This window comes from Mytilus trossulus, chromosome 6, assembly GCF_036588685.1.
Source record: "Mytilus trossulus isolate FHL-02 chromosome 6, PNRI_Mtr1.1.1.hap1, whole genome shotgun sequence".
Taxonomy (NCBI): Eukaryota; Metazoa; Mollusca; class Bivalvia; order Mytilida; family Mytilidae; genus Mytilus; species Mytilus trossulus.
Window position 1 is genome coordinate 3,216,765 of NC_086378.1, and position 20,783 is coordinate 3,237,547.

General features: G+C 31.9%; 1 protein-coding gene across 3 annotated transcripts in view; it reads right to left on the reverse strand.

Moving 5' to 3' along the window:
• Window positions 1–20,783, reverse strand: part of LOC134720603 (small conductance calcium-activated potassium channel protein 2-like) — a 52,949-nt gene extending 32,166 nt beyond the window's left edge. The window contains exons 1-2 of one of the 3 annotated variants that reach the window (XM_063582952.1): window positions 20,545–20,783; window positions 11,448–11,641 (exon numbers count right to left, since the gene is read on the reverse strand). Coding sequence is in view for 2 of the 3 variants with exons in the window: in XM_063582947.1 (XP_063439017.1) it covers window positions 20,545–20,598 (54 nt within the window). In the remaining variant the exon portion in view is untranslated. Of the gene's footprint in view, window positions 1–8,101; window positions 8,215–11,447; window positions 11,642–20,544 lie in introns of those variants that run through there. The other 2 variants (XM_063582947.1, XM_063582948.1) reach the window with 2 other exon arrangements.

Consider the following 20,783-nt stretch of genomic DNA (forward strand, 5'->3'; position numbering starts at 1 on the left):
AAATTAAATTCCATATACCGATTTGATTGGCCAATAACTGTTTTAACACATGACGCAATCAAATTACGTGAACGTTTTAGAAATGTTGACGTCATTTCGCAATCCACGGATCCTAGGAAAATTTCTTGTAGGATAAAGCAAGGCGAAAATACGACTTTGGTAAGTTTAAAATTTATAATTTTTTTCCATATTTAGACTCATTCTAAAATTGCGATTTAATGGTCAATTTTTTTTTGGTATCGTTTCCACAGGCGCTTGGGTATATGATAAAAAAAAATGTTTTGTTGATTAAAATATTTCCGTTAAATTTATTCCCCATTTTTATTTAATTGGTGACGATTAAGACTTTCACAAACTGTGAACTTTCGGTGTATAAATAAAAAAAAACATAACTGCAAGGGTTATTGAGTTTAAATCAGAATAATTGCTTTTGAATTTCTCAATGATATGCTTAGAGAGAAAAAGAAACGAGGAAGATATTATATTACCTAAATTTAAAATGTATAAAAACAGAAAATACGTTTCTCTTTCAAAACCTTTTACTCCCCGCAACCCCCCCCCCCCCCCCCAATCTCTTTTTATCTTCTGTATTGCGTTTTAAGACACGTCCATCTAAATGAAGTCTGATTGATCTCCAGCTTATCCCCCTGTTTTAAAACAAACTGAAATATGTTCCTCATTAAATTCGATCCAAAAATAGTTCCTTTATATTCGGATATTCAAAAAGTCGTTATAAATTCCATTGAGTCTGAAACTAATCTAAATCAGATTGATTTCTTTATATTCAGACATTCTTAGATACAATCAGAAATTAACAAAGATTGTTTAACTTTCTTTTTTACTTTAAAACACTGATATAGATTTACGTTGTACACAAAATATAATAAAATAGTTTATGTCCCAGCTTAAATTAAAAAAAAATGAAGGAATGAGAAACATTTCTTTTTCCTATTTTGAAACTACGATGATTGTACGAAGTTTATCTTTTTCGTAATTTCATGGCAGATGGCAGATTCGGGGGTGGGGGCGAACAGGTCGTTAACCCTTGGATTTGACAAAGTATCGTGTTTTAGCTTTAAAACGTCAATATTGTCTTTAGTCTCGCTACACTCGGGGATTTTTTTTTAATTTGATAGAATAACGCCCCTTTCAAAATCCAAGAACCGCCCCTAAAGGTAAAAATAGATTTGAACTGTGCAGTTATCTGAGGTAGTTAATGCACACCTTAGGTGTGCATTATCCAGATTATACCACAGTAAGAACAAAGAGATTTTACTCTTGCCATGTGTTAATACCATGTAATTAATTTTCCAGTCCACTAACAAAGGGGATTTTCTTTTAATAAACAATTGTTTAAACAACAAGAGTAGAAGGAAGTATCTTAACATCAAAACAAAGTTAGAATATAAAATACATAGGATTTTTGTAATAGTTGATGCAATTGTAATAGTCTAAAGGATGCATTGTCGTTTTCTCCTAATTTATTTTTCACAATATTTATAAGGGCCAATGTTAAGCATGTCTAATTCTGTATTCTTTAACAACAGATGTGCATTCAATTGCACGTTTCTTCTTTTTCAAATGTAATAAAATTTGCAAGTAAAATTATTTTCATTTTATTTAATCAAAATATGAAAGCTGATATTTGATATTTGAAAAAAAATCTTTTCATTTCACGTTTCTTCAAAGAAAATCTGGCCGCGATCATATATAGCTTTTAAAAGCGTTGAACATCAATCATTCAATCAAAGCTGCCTTTAAATTATGTAATTTTAAAACATAAAATATGGTCGGTAACGTTTCAGGGAAAATAACTTTTAACGCGATAAAGAATTTTCAATATTTCCGTTGTTTCAAGTTCAATATAAACATGATTGCAAATGCGAAAGAAATCATGGAGATACGGTCACATTCAAAGTACGTTTCTACGCAAAAAAAACTAAATTATGAAGTTTTCCATACAGTTCTTTACGGATAACTGAAACAAAGCAAAAATGTTATTAAAATGTTTCAGTTTTTTCTACTTGATATAAGTTTAAACAATATTTTATTTCAAAATAATAATAATACTTTATTCAGAAGCAATACAGCTTATAGAATATACAATTTTACAATATTTTTGAATGCATCAAAAAGTGCACAAAATATAATTTATTTATACAATAAAAATACAGGGATTCGGAAACAAGAAAAACTTAAATAAATTCGTCTCCCTTTAATTTTTTTTACAAAACTAGGAATGTAGTATAAGAAACTCGTATGCTATAATTTTCAATTCTTATTTAACATGTTTATTCTGTGGTTTGCCCGTTTCTCAGAAGTCAGTTTGATCGAAAAATGTGATCAACTCGTTTTTTCATAATTATAGTCCATGTAGCTGAGAAATATGTAAATGTTTCGAAAATAAGGTTACATCAAATAAAGTTTCAACATCTTAATCGACATCGACATAAAAATAATTGTTAAAGACCAAATCTCCCTGTTTCTAGAATAAATCTTTGTACAACTTTAAAAATATTTTCGTTTTCCTCATCACTGATTAGTTCACTATTTGATAATAATGTTTGTATATTATATATTGGTAGTGTAGAAATGGTTTTGATATTAGAGACATGTAGCCATATGTATCTATTTTATATATAAAACCGTTTTGAAAGAGTGTATGGTTATAAATTGTCTATATTTATATTTCTGATCACGAATTTACCATGAATATTGCAATAAATGAGACTTTTATTTACCGTACAGTACTAGTTGCAACAAGAAAATCTATTAACATGAACATTCGTAGGTATTTGAGTGAAAGACAGCTTTGATGCATAGTCAGTTACTGAAAGTCATTGAGTTTACTTTTACCCGCTGCTGGATTTTGTTCATGTCTTTTTTGTTAATGATTTATTCATCTGTTACAATTTTTAATTAATATGTATGTACTTTTTTTAATTTTTAAACACGTGTTGTTCCACTAGTCGATATAACTACATGTTTACATTCCTGTACTTAATCAGGAATCTGGTCAGTGGTCGATATCTCATTATTTTTTAAATCTTATGTTTAAATCGGTTATTCAGTCGTCAAAATTAATTTCATTCAAAAACCAAAAGAACTCCACTATCGCAACTTGAGTTCATCAGAAAAAAATACGTCATGAATTCAAATTCGATTTCGAACGACGGACAAACATCCCGGCATTTAAAGGGAGATTAGGAATATGAAGCTAAATCATATACACTCCGTATTAAATCATATACACTACGTATTAAATCATATACACTACGTATTAAATTATATACACTACGTATTAAATCATATACACTCCGTATTAAATCATATACACTACGTATTAAATCATATACACTACGTATTAAATCGTAAACACTACGTATTAAATCATAAACACTACGTATTAAATCATATACACTACGTATTAAATCATATACACTACGTATTAAATCATATACACTACGTATTAAATCGTAAACACTACGTATTAAATCATATACATATACACTACGTATTAAATCATATACACTACGTATTAAATCATATACACTACGTATTAAATCATAAACACTACGTATTAAATCATATACACTACGTATTAAATCATATACACTACGTATTAAATCATAAACACTACGTATTAAATCATAAACACTACGTATTAAATCATATACATATACACTACGTATTAAATCATATACACTACGTATTAAATCAATACACTACGTATTAAATCATATACACTACGTATTAAATTATATACACTACGTATTAAATCATAAACACTACGTATTAAATCATATACACTACGTATTAAATCATATACATATACACTACGTATTAAATCATATACATATACACTACGTATTAAATCATATACATATACACTACGTATTAAATCATATACATAAACACTACGTATTAAATCATATACATATACACTACTTATTAAATCATATACACTACGTATTAAATCATATACACTACGTATTAAATTATATACACTACGTATTAAATCATAAACACTACGTATTAAATCATATACACTACGTATTAAATCATAAACACTACGTATTAAATCATATACACTACGTATTAAATCATATACACTACGTATTAAATCATAAACACTACGTATTAAATCATAAACACTACGTATTAAATCATATTAAATCATATACATATACACTACGTATTAAATCATATACACTACGTATTAAACCAATACACTACGTATTAAATCATATACACTACGTATTAAATCATATACACTACGTATTAAATTATATACACTACGTATTAAATCATAAACACTACGTATTAAATCATATACACTACGTATTAAATCATATACATATACACTACGTATTAAATCATATACATATACACTACGTATTAAATCATATACATATACACTACGTATTAAATCATATACATAAACACTACGTATTAAATCATATACATATACACTACGTATTAAATCATATACACTACGTATTAAATCATATACACTACGTATTAAATTATATACACTACGTATTAAATCATAAACACTACGTATTAAATCATATACACTACGTATTAAATCATAAACACTACGTATTAAATCATATACACTACGTTTTAAATCTTAATAAAGTTTGAAGAGTCGATTCAAACAAACGATTTCTTTTTAACCACTCAGTCTCTTAATATTAGACAACAAACAATAATATAATGTTGTACTCTTTGTAACAGCTAAAGAGGCTATACAATATATAGACAATTCAGGGGCGTGTCCATGATATTTGAAAGGGGGGCGTAGAATAAAATATTTTGCCGAGCGAAGCGAGGCAAAAAAAATTTTGGACCTTTTTTGGCTTAAAAACATAAAATAATAGAGAATTGCACTAATGTAACGGTTCCTGACTTGGAGCATGTATATTTTATAGTTAAAGTGTCAGGGTGTGACATTTTTTATGCCGAGTTCTCTCCATTAATTGTCTATGGTATATTAAAATGATTGGATGGATCTTAACAGCAGTAGACCAATTACGAAAAATTCCAAACTCAAGGGTATAAGGAGTTACTTAACATTTCAATTCCTAGGCCAGGATTTTATGAACGAGAGGCGTGATTACGGTTGAGGGTCCATGGGGAAGCTCAGAAGCTCCTGAATTTCAACAATTTAGCATCAAATTATGAAGTAATCCCTCTATTTTTTATTAAGTTCGGCACGGTTTCGTTGAACGACACACATGATACAAGACAAATAAACACTGAAGAATAAAGTTCTTTCGTTCTGAGTATTGCTAGTATATATGTACCTTGACGGAAAACCTAAAATGAACACAGAAAAATACTGACGGACTCTCATTTTCAATTACTAGAGTGGATTCATTAGAACCATTTTACGTGGATTTCTCATGGCGTAATCGATTGATGATGACCCATCAGATTGGAAAAACAGTATAAAAAGAAATCAGAGTATGTGTTTAATTAATGAATATGATAAATTGCCATTATTCGATACAATACTAGCAGATTATAACGATAGTTTTTTTTTTTTTTTTTTTTTTTTTTTTTTAAAGGGGGGGGGGGGGGCGTACGCCCAATACGCCCTTACCTGGACCCGCCCCTGCAATTGTAACAGCTAAAGTGGCCATACAATATATAGGCAATTGTAACAGCTAAAGCGGCTATACAGTATATAGACAATTGTAACAGCTAACGCGGATATACAATATATAGGCAATTGTAACAGCTAAAGCGGCTATACAATATATATTTGCAATTGTAACAGCTAAAGCGGCTATATAATATATATGCAATTGTAACAGCTAAAGCGGTCATACAATATATATGCAATTGTAACAGCTAAAGCGGCTATACAATATATATGCAATTGTAAAAGCTAAAGCGGTCATACAATATATATGCAAATGTAACAGCTAAAGCGGCTATACAATATATATGCAATTGTAACAGCTAAAGCGGCCATACTATATATATGCAATTGTAACAGCTAAAGCGGCCATACAATATATATACAATTGTAACAGCTAAAGCGGCTATACAATATATATGCAATTGTAACAGCTAAAGCGGCTATAAAATATATATGCAATTGTAACAGCTAAAGCGGCTATACAATATATATGCAAATGTAACAGCTAAAGCGGCTATACAATATATAGGCAATTGTAACAGCTAAAGCGGCCATACTATATATGTGCAATTGTAACAGCTAAAGCGGCCATACTATATATGTGCAATTGTAACAGCTAAAGCGGCTATACAATATAATGGCAATTGTAACAGCAAAAGCGGCCATACAATATATATGCAATTGTAACATCTAAAGCGGCTACACAATATATAGACAATTGTAACAGCTAAAACGGCTATACAATATATATGCAATTGTAACAGCTAAAGCGGCTATACAATATATGGGCAATTGTAACAGCTAACGCGGCTATACAATATATAGTCAAATGTTTCTTTAACAGTCTTTTACAAAGAATAACAATTTGAAAATATCAAGCTACCATTTTAATAAAAATAAATAACAAATAAGCTTTAGTTTACAACATGTTTATGTCCGAAATGAATGCATTCACAAAATACCAGTGTAGAATATGAACTATGCAAATCCACTTCTTAAATCCTGCCCAAATAAGGAATGCTTCCGACTTACAATGAACGCAGTATAACATGTAGTCCAGCGTCAAAACTAAAAAAATATCAATACGGTTTTATCATTTAAGTCGGAAGTACTCGTTATTTGGGCAGCATTGTGAAAGGAGTAGGCCCAGTAAAACCCCTTTTTGGCCCCAAAATATAGCAGTTTTACAAAATTGTTAAAATGTAAAGATTTAGTTATTTATTGGACAGAAGAATGCTTCTGTTACATAAATATGGGCTGTTTTTGACAATACAATGGACATATATCGGGAAATAGCACCATTAAGTCATGCTAAATTACTGAAATCCTCACAATTCTAGCATTTTAGTTCAATTTTAGACGGTTTCCGTGTAAAACGAAAGTGGCCGCATTCGTGTTCATCCTTAATATTGAAATGTAAGTTTTACTTGATGATAATACATAACGTATATAAAGGTTGAGGATGAACATGGATGCGGCCACTTTCATTTTTGACAAAAACCACCAGAAAAGTGTCGTTTTGTGGCATATTTGGTAGACTTTTCATATTTGAGCTTGAATCGGATCGTTTTAATGACTAAATCAGTTAAAATCTTTTACATTAACTAATTGAATCAAATAAAACAGACACTTTAGTGTTTAAAAAGTGGTCAACATCTTTCGTTAGATGAACTTGAAATTTGAGGGCAAAATCGGTCCTTACCGGACCTACTCCTTTTATGAAAACTCGGATGCTCTTATAATATGATTAATAAATCATATGTAGCATTATACTTGCTAAGATACACCTAGTAAGAAATATGTCAAATAAATCGAATACTGTTTTAAATGCACGCGTGATCAATTAACTTTCTCTATTTTTTTAATACGTATTACGACCTTTTCGAAATTCCTTCGACAGAGTTTGCTTTAATATAAAGTCTTCGGACAGTTTTTCGAGAAACGGAATTTAAATTCATTTAAAAGTGTTTTTTTTTCCAATTTTCATTTTTATTCTAAATATGTAATGATATTTTTTTAATTGATTGTATGTCATTTTTTTTTTATTCGATATTCATATACAGTTCAACGAGTTCTATATACATACAAAATTTCAAAAATGACGAAATACGCGACCCAATAACGTATACCTCGCCTGAAGTATTGATAGTTAATCTATCTAGTCAGGGACCTTATTGAAAATAACTAATTCATCTAGTCACGGACTTTATTGAGACCTTTTTTTTTCTTAAAAGTTTGACTCTTTACACATTGTTGAATATATCATTATTTGTTTCCACTGTGAATGTTTGATTTGTTCTTTTGTACTTATATCTCTTCAAATCTGTTTATTTTTATATCAATTAATATATTCAAATACTAAAAATAGCCTTAAAAATAAAAGTACATGTTTTTTTCACACTGAGTATGTGCAAATGAGACCTAAACTAAACAATGATAGGAAGAGCTTACCGGTTCGGACATCCCGTCCTTCTTCTTACTGTCCAGTCCTAGGATACCAGTCATCCTCTGACCGCCAGTCAGATAAACATATGTCTAACTTGATGTTATTGTTACATCTCAAGTTGACATTTAACATATACAATTCTCGATCAATTCATATAGTTTTCTTTACAACATGTTTTGAGGGTCTTGACTTTTTACAAAACTGAAACAGTTCGAAATTTTTAAAAAATGTGTTCATATATAAGACCATAATGTCATCAAGTGACATCTCTCTTTAAAGACGATCAATGCATGTTAAATTTGGGGCCATTAAAGATTGCTGTTCGGTGTGAGCCAAGGCTCCGTGTTGAAGACCATACTTTAACATATAATGGTATACTTTAATAAATTGTGACTTGGATGGAGAGTAATCTCCTTGGCACTCATACCACACCTTCTTATATCTATTTGAATGGGAACTTAAATTTGTAACGAGACCTCCTTTCATCTGGGTTGGAACCCCTTTTTAAAATTGGCTGGATCTCTAGTATGTTAAATATCATTATATAGTATAAGTGATAACATACGTCCTGTTTATTTGAAAAAAACTAGAACACACCCGCGAAATCGCGGGCATTCAGAGCGTATTTGAAAGGATGTAAAGTGTTGTAGGAAGAATTTTGTAAAAAATTTAATGACTTGAGAATATCAGGAAAAGTATCAAAAGTCATAGGTACTTGGGGACAGGAATTTTTTTTAACCCTCCTCGTTTATTTCTAAAAATTCCAATTTATTGTTTTCTATTAATTTTATTATGAACATACATTTAGTGTACATGTATCATGAACATTCCAGTCAGGAGCCTGTAATTCAGTGGTTCAGTGATAAATGTTTTTCGTTCATTTTTTGTACATAAATAAGGCTGTTAGTTTTCTCATTTGAATTGTTTTACATTGTCATTTCGGGGCCTTTCATATCAGACTATGCAGTATCGGCTTTTGCTTATTGTTGAAGGCCGTAATGTGATCATTACTGAATGTTAACTTCGGTGTCATTTTGGTCTTTTGTGGAAAGCTGTCTCATTGGCGTTCATACCACATCTTCTTTTTTTGTAAAACATTTCGTGACTTGAGAATTTCCAAAAAGGAATCAAAAGTCATAGGTAATTTGGGACAGGATAATTTTTTTCTAGCCCGGCTCCTCCCTTTACCACAAAACAATCCTTTTTTGTTTGTTCTCTGTTAATTTTAATGACACATGAATAATTTTAGCGCTTATCTGTATATTATGAACCTTCATTAAAGGGAGGTCGGGGCAGAGGCGGATTTAGCCCCCCCCCTAATATTCCTAGCTGAATTCGACATTATTAGCTAATATGCCTAGCTGGATTCAACCTAATTACCTAATATGCCTAGCGACTTTATTGACCCGACTTTATTACCTAATATGTCTAGCTAAATTCAACATCATTACCTAATATGCCTAGCTGAATTCAACATCATTAACTAATATGCATGACAGAATTCAACATTATTAGCTAAGAAGCGAAGGCATAAAATGATGTATATATCTTTTTCTCTATAATACGACACGTTTGAAATACATTCTTAAGTACAATTTCTCACGATAATCTAAACTATAGTAAATTATAAAGAAAAGTAATTCTGTCTTATCATTTGTTCTGTATTTGATAGTCCTAATTAGATTAGTAAAAAAAAATTAGGGACAACAAAGATGCCAAAGTTAGGGATACCAGAGTGAAGATACGGACAGGAAGAAGGTAGAAAGCAGAGTTAGCAGTGAAATAAGCTGAGACAAAACTTAGCCACAGTGTCATAGTATGTGCAGGGGATACAAGGGTTTGGTATGACAATTAAACCAAGATTGGATACAGCAGATTAGAATGATAAGAGAGATTTGGTACATTAAGAAGTACGACAGATAGAGAGCAGGAAAATCATGGCGTGAAGCAGCAATATAGCTTGTTAAATCGGAAAGGAGCTAGGACCAGGGCTTATCTTGGAGTGAGATTTGGATTATGGAGGAGTACCGTTTGTGCTTCGGTCCCTTCTGAGATCAGAGTATGCTGTATTACCGATCCCATCAAATCTCTATACATGGGGTTGATAGAATATCCAGTGTGCACATTATGCAACATCTTTGCTAGCCAAGGGTAACGATCCACTCCCGCTCTGTGAAGAGAGCGGGAGTGGATCGTAACCCTTGGCTAGCGAAGATGATTATGCAAAGACAAACCAGCATCTCTACAACATGTGTTGTGGTCATGTCAAGTGGTACTGAAAGATGGAAGGTACACATGGAGACATGATAGTGTACTAAAAACGATTTCAACCAGGTTGGAGATCATCAGGAGGAGGAAGAGAAAGGTCAAGAAAAACATCACTTTCGTTAACTTTGTGAAAGCTGGAGGACAACACAGTTTAAGGCTTTGGGATCCTTGCAAGAGCAACAAACTGCCAATTTACTGCAGATATTCAGCAACGTATGAGCTTCCCACCAGAAAGAGCAGCAACATCGCTAAGACCAGATATGGTTATATGGTCTCAGGGAACTAGACAGACAGTTTTGATGAAACTGACAGTCCCTTAGGGTCAAATGGTGGAGGAGGCATACGAAAGGATGACTGCAAAATACCAACATTTTGTAGAATATTGCCAACAGAAGGGATGGAGAACGTATTGCCTTGCCATTGAAGTAGGGTGCAGGGGGTTTGCGGAACAGACGGTATGGCAAGCTCTCATGACCTTAGGTAGGAGCAGAGAGGAAGAAGCTTATTTTAGAAGTGTGTAGACAAGCAGACGTGTCATCACATTGGATATGGAGGAAGAGTGATCAGATCTGGAAAAGTGGAAATTGTAGAACTAAGACATTTTGTGTAAATAATGGACTTATGATAGAAGAGAACAACTCTGATGAAAACATCAATCAGTGACAGTGCAGCAGTTACATAAGCTGACATATCGGCGGCAATGTTGGCCATCTATTTTCAGTTTCAGACTGTTCATTTGAGTCGGTGCAAACTGGAGGCCACTTAGGTTGTTGTGGATTAGCATCGAAAAGCCAAGGAAGGAGGACCCCACCTGATGTTGGAACTGGATCAGCATTACTACTATTACGATGTTTACAAGGACAAATTATTTGTTCTGTATTTGATAGTCGTAACAATCATAGTAAAAACATGTCTTCACATTAATCATTATTTTAATAAATAATTACAGTAAAAGCTACTAGTAATATAATTTAAAAATAAATCATCATCCGCTAGTATGATGTTTAAAAAAAGTAAAACTAGATTAAAAAGGGGGGAAAGAAATGGTTATACATGTATAACAATATCTACAGATGTTCCTACCTTTTAGAAATAACGTCCGTAATTGAAAACAATAATTAGCCATTCCTTTTTCTTCATGTATCCCCATTATCAAGTTATAAACCCTATTTCACAGTTCGTTCTTCGTGTATGTGTAAGATGTTGTTAATTTCAGGTCTACTATAACCACAGATTACGTCTCACGGGGACAGCGGTTTTGTCGGGTTTGACTATAGCTAATGTAGAAATAATTGTATATTACATTATAGTGTGTTTTAAGTGTGTTTTATCAATAATTAACTTCTCTTGTAGTATTACGTGGGAGGAAGTGTAAGACAATGGACCGATTAAAACACATTTTACTCATTTATAGTAGTAAGACATCATTTGCAGATGGTATACACTTGGAAGAAATAAAGTATATTTTTGCATTTTCGTTTTCGAGTTAATGAGTCGTGTGGTTTTTGAAGACCAAAAATATCGGCTCCTTGCTTTATCGATTGTAGATAATTTGGTTATACTTAACGTTCTGTTTTAAACATATTCTGACAGGCAGAAAAAATATGAACAAGTTAAAAAGTATTAACGGAAAATTCATGTTCACCGATTTGACTCAAATTTTCAAAGGAGTAGGTCCGGTAAGGACTCATTTTGGCCTCTTTCAGTTTCATCTGACGAAAGATTTTGACCACTTTTTAAACACTTAAGTGTCTATTTCACTTGATTCAATTAGTAAATGTGAAAGATTTTAACTGATTTAGTCATTAAAAACGATCCGATTCAAGCTCAAATATGCAAAATCTCTCAAATATGCCACAAAACGTCACTTTTCAGATGTTTTTTGTCAAAAATAAAAGTGGCCGCATCCGTGTTCATCCACAACCTTTATATATGTTATGAATTATTATAAAATACAACTTACATTTCAATATTAAGGATGAACACGAATGCGGCTACTTTCGTTTTACACGGAAACCGTCTAAAATTTAACTAAAATGATAGAATTTTGAAGATTTCAGTAATTTAGCATGACTTAATGGTGCTACAACCCGATATAAGTCAATTGTATGGTAAAACACAGCCCATTTTTATGTAGCAGAAGCATTCAACTGTCCAATAAATAACTTAAAGTTTATATTTTAACTATTTTGAAAAACTGTTATATTTTGGGGCCAAAAAGGGGTCTTACCGGACCTACTCCTTTGATTTATAATATATTAAAACGTACATTCAAATTGGAATAAGTTTGAAATAAACGATAAACAATAATAATAAAATTGAGAATGGAACGCATATATTTGATAAAACATGTCAGAATTTCGTGTATCTTTTAGTCTTGACGCCATCTAATTAACTATCGAGATGACCTCCGAAGACAGCCGATGGTCATATTACCAGATATAAACATAAAAGATAGCGACCTCGTGCAATTGGATTAATCTAGGTCTGTTTGATTATTTGTTATATGTTAATTATAGTTTTTACCTGTAAAACAATAACTTTTATGGATTGAATCAATCAACGAAATGGTTCTCTTTTATTTCACTTTCATTGTTGACATTTCTTTTCTTTTAATGACTGAACAGGACTTATACATGTGCAACCAATCTCTAGCTAACCGGTTTAATTGAAAAATACAAATAACCTGTATTTTTTTAAATACAGAAAACAACAGTATTTAGTAAAGTCCAATTTAGTTTAATATGAACAAGTATACAAAAAAAAGTAAGAACATGTTTAAAACAATCAAAATTCACAGACAGAAGAATTATAGACAACCGCAACGGCAAAACAGACGAAATGACAGACAATAGTCAACAATGTTCCGAATGAAAAAAATACGGAGTAATTATGAACCCTATATCATGTTTTAATTTGGAAATCGATAAACTAAAGTTAAAAAGTATTATATGTAATAGAAATGAAGTTCGGAAGCTTAAGTTCAAATTATATGAACAGACAATATAAAGAGTAACAAATCTTGAGTTTCTTCATTAAAAACAGTTAAGGTAAAATAATGGTCATATTCCTAACTAAGTTCATACATTTGATGGTTAAACTGTTCATATTTGACTTGTTTCAAACATTTGATATTTATGACTCTGGTCATTCATTTTAGGGGAATGCGTCATATTTCTGAGATTTTGAGAGGGACATGTTATATTTTTTACTTTTATTTTCATGACAGTAACATTTGACCGAATGATGATATATTAAAAAAAGCAGCAAAAATATATTACAAACTGATCACAATTATCAAAGAAAGGGCAGCCTAAAAATGTTGAAAATTCGGTTTTACAAATGAACAAATCACGAAAATCAAATGTCCTTTAAACTAAAATTGCAAATGGATTTTGTATTGAGTTATACCAAGGATTTGTACAGTAATACTATGTACACAAATCCTTGATTAAACTACTATTCAAATTAGTTAATTTTTTAATTGCTTTTTCCTGTTTCTGTACATTTAATATCGCAAACAAAAGTAAATTTGTTAAAAGTACATTGTTTAAGAGGTAAAATTTTATATATATGATTTGAATTACAATTTTCTGATATAACGAATCAAGCTCAATTACACAGACGCGGGGTTTGGACGTAAGAAATAAAAGGGTAAACAAATACGATGATTTGTCCTTATTATATGGGAATATATCGGCTGTAACTTAGTCAGAGAAAGACAAAAATATTATTTTCTATATGAATATGGAGACTAATCATATTCGTTATTGATAAAAAAAAAAAAAATCATGTTTGGAAGTAAATTTCTGTTCGGCTTTGCCATCCTACTTTTAATGTTTCAAAGTATTTTCACTTTTCTGTTTTCTTATTTTCTGAATCGTAAAGTATACTGTCGGATAACTTTGATTCGTGGTTCAGCATTGATATAAAAAAAATAGCCGATGAAAAAAATTGAATGCAAATGATATGTACATACGAAGTCTTGTATTATAGACTACCCTTTTAACGCGAAAATTGCAAAATAAGAGGGCACATCACAAAACTCAGCTCATAGTATGTGTCTAGTATGATCAAAACTGTATCGTATGACCTTTATGAAGAAAAAAGCCAGCAACAAAGCTTCAGAACGAACAATCAAAGTAAGCATATCATTTAATTTGTGGCGGAGGGGTATAAAACGTTAGAATTGCTAAGTAAGTCAAAGATAATAAAGGTTGTTATTTATGTGTAATTGTCATTTTGTTTATTTTGTTTGGTTACATCTTCTGACATCAGACTCGGACTTCTCTTGAATTGAATTTTAAATGTACGTATTGTTGTGCGTTTACTTTTCTACATTGGCTAGAGGTATAGGGGGAGGGTTGAGATCTCATAAACATGTTTAACCCCGCCGCATTTTTGCGCGTCCCAAGTCAGGGGCCTCTGATACTTTTCTACATTGGCTAGAGGTATAGGGGGAGGGTTGAGATCTCATAAACATGTTTAACCCCGCCGCATTTTTGCGACTGCCCCACGTCAGGGGCCTCTGATCTTTGTTAGTCTTGTATTATTTTAATTTTAGTTTCTTGTGTACAATTTGGAAATTAGTATGGCGTTCATTATCACTGAACTAGTATATATTTGTTTAGGGGCCAGCTGAAGGACGCCTCCGGGTGCGGGAATTTCTCGTTACATTGAAGACCTGATGGTGACCTTCTGCTGTTGTTTTTTCTATGGTCGGATTCTTGTCTCTTTGATACATTATTCATTTCCATTCTCAATTATATGTCTACCATGAATAGCCTTGTTTCTATGAATGTTTCAAAAAAGGGCACATGTGTTTAACATAATGTAAACAATTTATAAAACACGCCTGGTTAGCTTTTCGGTATTCTTTATCTTTTTCATTACAAAACATTTGTAAATGTTCATTCATCATTTGATTAAATTAAGTATATAACAATGTATAGAGCCACAATTGATAATAAAAGCAATACAAAGTTATGATTTTATATACAGATGTTACCGTATACAGAAACGTCAGATGTTTTGGTCAATACATATCACAGTTGACCTTCAATCGAAGTCAGAAATAGAATTTTTAATGATTTATTTCTGATTTGTTTTCCAATTTTAACGACTGAGGTGATATATTATTAAATTGACCGAAATATGGTACAGCTCAAAACAAAAATACGAAATAAAATCTAAAGAACAAGTAAACGCAAAACAAATCGGTCAACATTGTAAATAAATACAATAACACCCCAGAACTTCACTCTGAATAACGAGTATTGCACAATTTGGTGCAGAAATTGATTTCGCTTTTATGATGTAGATGAGTGTGTGATCTAATTTGATAAACTTAGATTAATCTTGCCACATTTAATTAAGCTTATGCCGCAATAGTAAACGGAAAATTCAGTCAAAGATCGCTTTTATAAAAGCAGGAGGTTTGGTTAGCCACAAAACCAGTTTCAACTCACCATTTTTTTCTTAAAATGTCCTGTACCACGTCAGGAAAATGGCCATTGTTATATTATAGTTTTTTTTTCTCTCTGTGTGTTATATTTTAGTGTTGTGTTTAAAATGTGTCGTACCTCTCCTCTTATATTTGACGTGTTTCTCCTCAGTTTTAGTTTGTAACCCTGATTTTTTTTTCTCAATCGATTTAGGAATTTCGAACAGCGGTATACTGCTGTTGCCGAAATTTATAAAGATAACTCACAAAAACAGTTGTTTTCTTTGGTTTTGGTTTTGGTTGTGTTTTTGTTTTGTTTTTTGTATTGTTATGGGTTAAGTAACCATTATAATTATCTTTTGCGGCCGAAAAGTAGTTGTCGACAAAACAAAACGAAAAAAACAAAATCGGTTAATTTGTAAATTAATCCATGTTTTAAATATCGGATATTAACTCTGTATTATCATTGTAATGACTGCCACCATACTAAATACTGAATGCAAGACAATACTGCACATACAATTACTAAATGCGATTACTGAATACAAGACAATACTGCACATCCAATTACTAAATGCGATTACTGAATACAAGACAATACTGCACATCCAATTACTAAATGCGATTACTGAATACAAGACAATACTGCACATCCAATTACTAAATGCGATTACTGAATACAAGACAATACTGCACATCCAATTACTAATACAAGACAATACTGCACATCCAATTACTAAATGCGATTACTGAATACAAGACAATACTGCACATCCAATTACTAAATGCGATTACTGAATACAAGACAATACTGCACATCCAATTACTAAATGCGATTACTGAATACAAGACAATACTGCACATCCAATTACTAAATGCGATTACTGAATACAAGACAATACTGCACATCCAATTACTAAATGCGATTACTGAATACAAGACAATACTGCACATCCAATTACTAAATGCGATTACTGAATACAAGACAATACTGCACATCCAATTACTAAATGCGATTACTGAATACAAGACAATACTGCACATCCAATTACTAAATGCGATTATCAAATAATCGCCGTACAACCCATTAGTTTGCTAATCAAAAAGATGAACACGTAAATTCTGTTTTGATGTTTTTAAAATCATTCAGACAAAACAACAATATGGACCCTAAAATAATGTTGAATTAGATATCAATAAGGATCAGTTCCAAGTTTGAAAAGAATGTCGAAATGGTAGTCCCTTGACCTCACTTTACCTTTGACCAGTTGTTTCATTGCTTTAAAAGAACACCCTTAAAATAGTATATGTTTGATTATTCCTAACTATGCCGAGTATATTCTTTCTATCTAGTAAATTCATGATTTATGATAATGTCTGTCTCATCTTCGTTTCACTACGTATCATATAATCTACTAAAGAGTACTTTTCCTATGATATTTGATGTAACTATGGGCTGGTATAAAATTCCCTTTAAAGCCTAATTGTCAGTTTCTACTATCGCTTTGTAAGGAAAAGAAGCAACCTTGATCTTATAGTAAACTGCAAAGCGACGCATAATATATTTACAAGTCGATTGATGAGACTGAAGATAATTAAACATGCAAGTTAGTCCTTGTGGAATATACTAAATAATTGTCTGTTTTACGTCAATTAGCCTTTTTGTTATCCACATTTCATAATAATTGTCTGTTTTGCATCAATTAGCCTTTTTGTTATCCACATTTCATAATAATTGTCTGTTTTGCATCAATTGGCCTTTTTGTTATCCACATTTCATTACTAAACACAGATTAAGTTTGATTTACATGAAATTGATAATTTCAAGTTCAAAGAATGTTTTTGTTTTCCAATAATCATTATTTACGACAAGGTGATTTATGATAGGAGAAAATTGATTTGTTATTCATATAATACTTTTTATTTTCAGCATTTTCAGCACATGTCATTTGCAGATTATATATTTTTGCTTACACTGGATTTTTCTTTTTACGACAAGAATCAAACAACACTGGTATCTTTTGGATCACAGGGGCGGATCCAGCCATCTGAAAAAGGGGGATTCCCAACCCACAGTAAAAAGGGGGTTCCAACTATATGTTCCCATTAAAATGCTTTGATCGGCCAAAAAAAAGGGTGTTCCAAAACCAATGGATCAGTACATCTGTGAACGGTAATGTGCAGATAAATGCGACCTGGTTTGCTTAATTGATAGAAAGAGCTTAAAAACTGGGTAAATGTATTACGAAATGACGAATGATAGAGTAAATATTTCAGGAAAACCTTAAACATCAGTTTTATTTCAGTTAGTGATTCACTACCACACATTTGTTCTTTTATATGGCCAATAGAATTTCTATACTTGGTGTCGCTCATGTCTATATGCATATTTAACAAAGGACACTTTATCCAACAATGTAGTCAAAAATAGAATTCATGACAAAAATATCTGTATTATTGATCTTGTAATAATGATCATGCAGTCTGTTTACTCAAAACACAAAAGAGGATAAAACAATCATCATTTAAGTGCAATCACTCATGCAGTTAAGGGCAATCACTCATGCGGTTAAGGGCAATCACTCATGCAGTTAAGGGCAATCACTCATGCATTTAAAGAATGACAATCTACTTATTACATTGGCAAAATTTTAATTGCATTGCTGGTAATCTTTTTTTATGTAAAGTGTATAACTTAATTCTAACCACTGGTATTATATTAAGCAAAATGCAAAAAAATGGTAAGTAAAACGTCGTCATCAAAGGGCAATAACTCCGATAAGGAGTCGACTAGCGATTTTATTTCGACCATGCCAGACTTATTTATAGATTTTAAAAGATAAAATAGAAACAAACAAGAATGCCCCATCCGCACTTTCATTTTTTATGTTCAGTGAACCATGAAATGGAATAAAATGTCCCCCCCCCCCCCATCAAACCTGTATCCGTGACTGCAGTCTTCAAGTTTGTACTTGTTTGGCTTTATAACTATTTTGGTCTGAGCGTCGTCGGCGAGTCTTTTGTAGACGAAACGCGCGTCTGGCATATTAAATTATAATAACAGTTTGCACTATATTAGATAAAATCTGTCAATTTATCCCTATGTTCAATTTTTACCGTGTCAAGTGATGAGAAACGTCCACTTGGCCCATCGCGCTAAAAATGATGAAACTAGTGTGAAGTTATGTTAAGTTTTAAAGCGCCAAACCTGTCATGCTTATATATCAGGCATTAAGTTGTAAAACAAATATAAAAAAGATGATATGGTATGATTGCCAATGAGACAACTATCCACAAAAGACCAAAATGACACAGACATTAACAACTTTAGGTCACCGTACGGCCTTCAACAATGAGCAAAACCTATACCGCATAGTCAGCTATAAAAGGCCCAGACAAAATCCGTTTCAAACAAAGTGAAAGATATATTACTTCACTTACCATCAAAGATCCCCAGTTTCCCTCATTCATTGATGCATTGCACTACTAAAAAAACTTATAAACAGCAAAGTTGTCATTCATAGTCAAATTATAAAGAATGACCTGACTTGTTACATAGTAGGCTAGAATAGCTACGTTTGCATTTATTTCTTTTCATAAAATACGTAATATTCTGTTTTATGAGGTTTGTTTACGGATAGGTTGGCATGCATACCAAATATTGCATGCACCAGTGATCTTAATACTTTGTTGTATTGGTGCTCTTATACTAACACCATTCTGTCTGTGATGCAGAACGCCTTATAATAATACTTTGTGACGAAAAACTATTCACCAGTTGTATAGAAAAAAAACATATATAACTTGTATATTGAGAATGACAGAAATCATGATTTTAACGACTAAACTTACTAAACAGATATTTTCGACCATCGAATAAAAATCGGATATCAGAACATTGTCAAATTCCGTATTACCGTTACCTTCATCCGCAGTACCTGATTGAAATCATCGCTATATCAGTCAATCAATGCACTTCATCATAAATTCAGACCATTAATCGTGGAATAAATCTATGAAATTTTAACATGTACAATACTAAATTATCTCCATTGAATTTCAAATAATAATATTTATTTTCAACTTCAATCAATCAGTCAATCAAATTGACAATTAACCATAACTTCAACCTTCTACGATTTAGCGTATTGCTATTAATTTTCAAATATTTATGCCCCACTTATGGGCATTATGTTTTCCCGTTTATTCCGTTCGTCTGTTCGTCCGTCTGTCCTGCTTCATGTTAAAGTTTTTGGTCGCGGTAGTTTTTGATGAAGTTAAAGTCCAATCAACTTGAAACTTAGTACACATGTTCCCTTTGATATGATCATTCTTATTGTATTGCCAAATTAGAGTTTTTATCCCAATTTCACGTTCTTCTGTGCATAGAAAATGATAATAGTAGTGTGAGTGAGGGATCCGTGTACTATGGGCACATTCTTGTTATATATTCTATATTCACTTTATAAACTATACCTTTATTTATGCACTGGTGGAATAATCCATGCATACAGGGAACATATATATGATACGGTTGTGCTTTAAATAGCCATGTTACAAACCAGGACGAAAGCAGGACAACATATTTATCTATGTATTGCATGCATAAAGTATATAATGTATAATAGATCTATAAATGTCTGCGAAACTTTGCTGTGCATGTTTCGATATAGAAATCGGTCATTACTCGATGAGATCAAAATGTTTGCCATAATCTATTTTGCTACATATACTTACAAAGTCTTCAATATTGGACCATGCTCGCCTTTGGTCATCCTGTCTTATGGTCATCTCAATGAGCACTCTTCTTCTTTCTCCGTTCGCCCCTCCTCAAGGTTTTCCTGGCCCAATACACACTGTTTTCATGATTAATACACGTTTACAATAGTAAATTTAAAAATGTCAGTAATCCTAAATAAAAATAAACTGTCCTAGCATTAAATCGTCCCCTACAACCTGTTTATAAATAAAATATA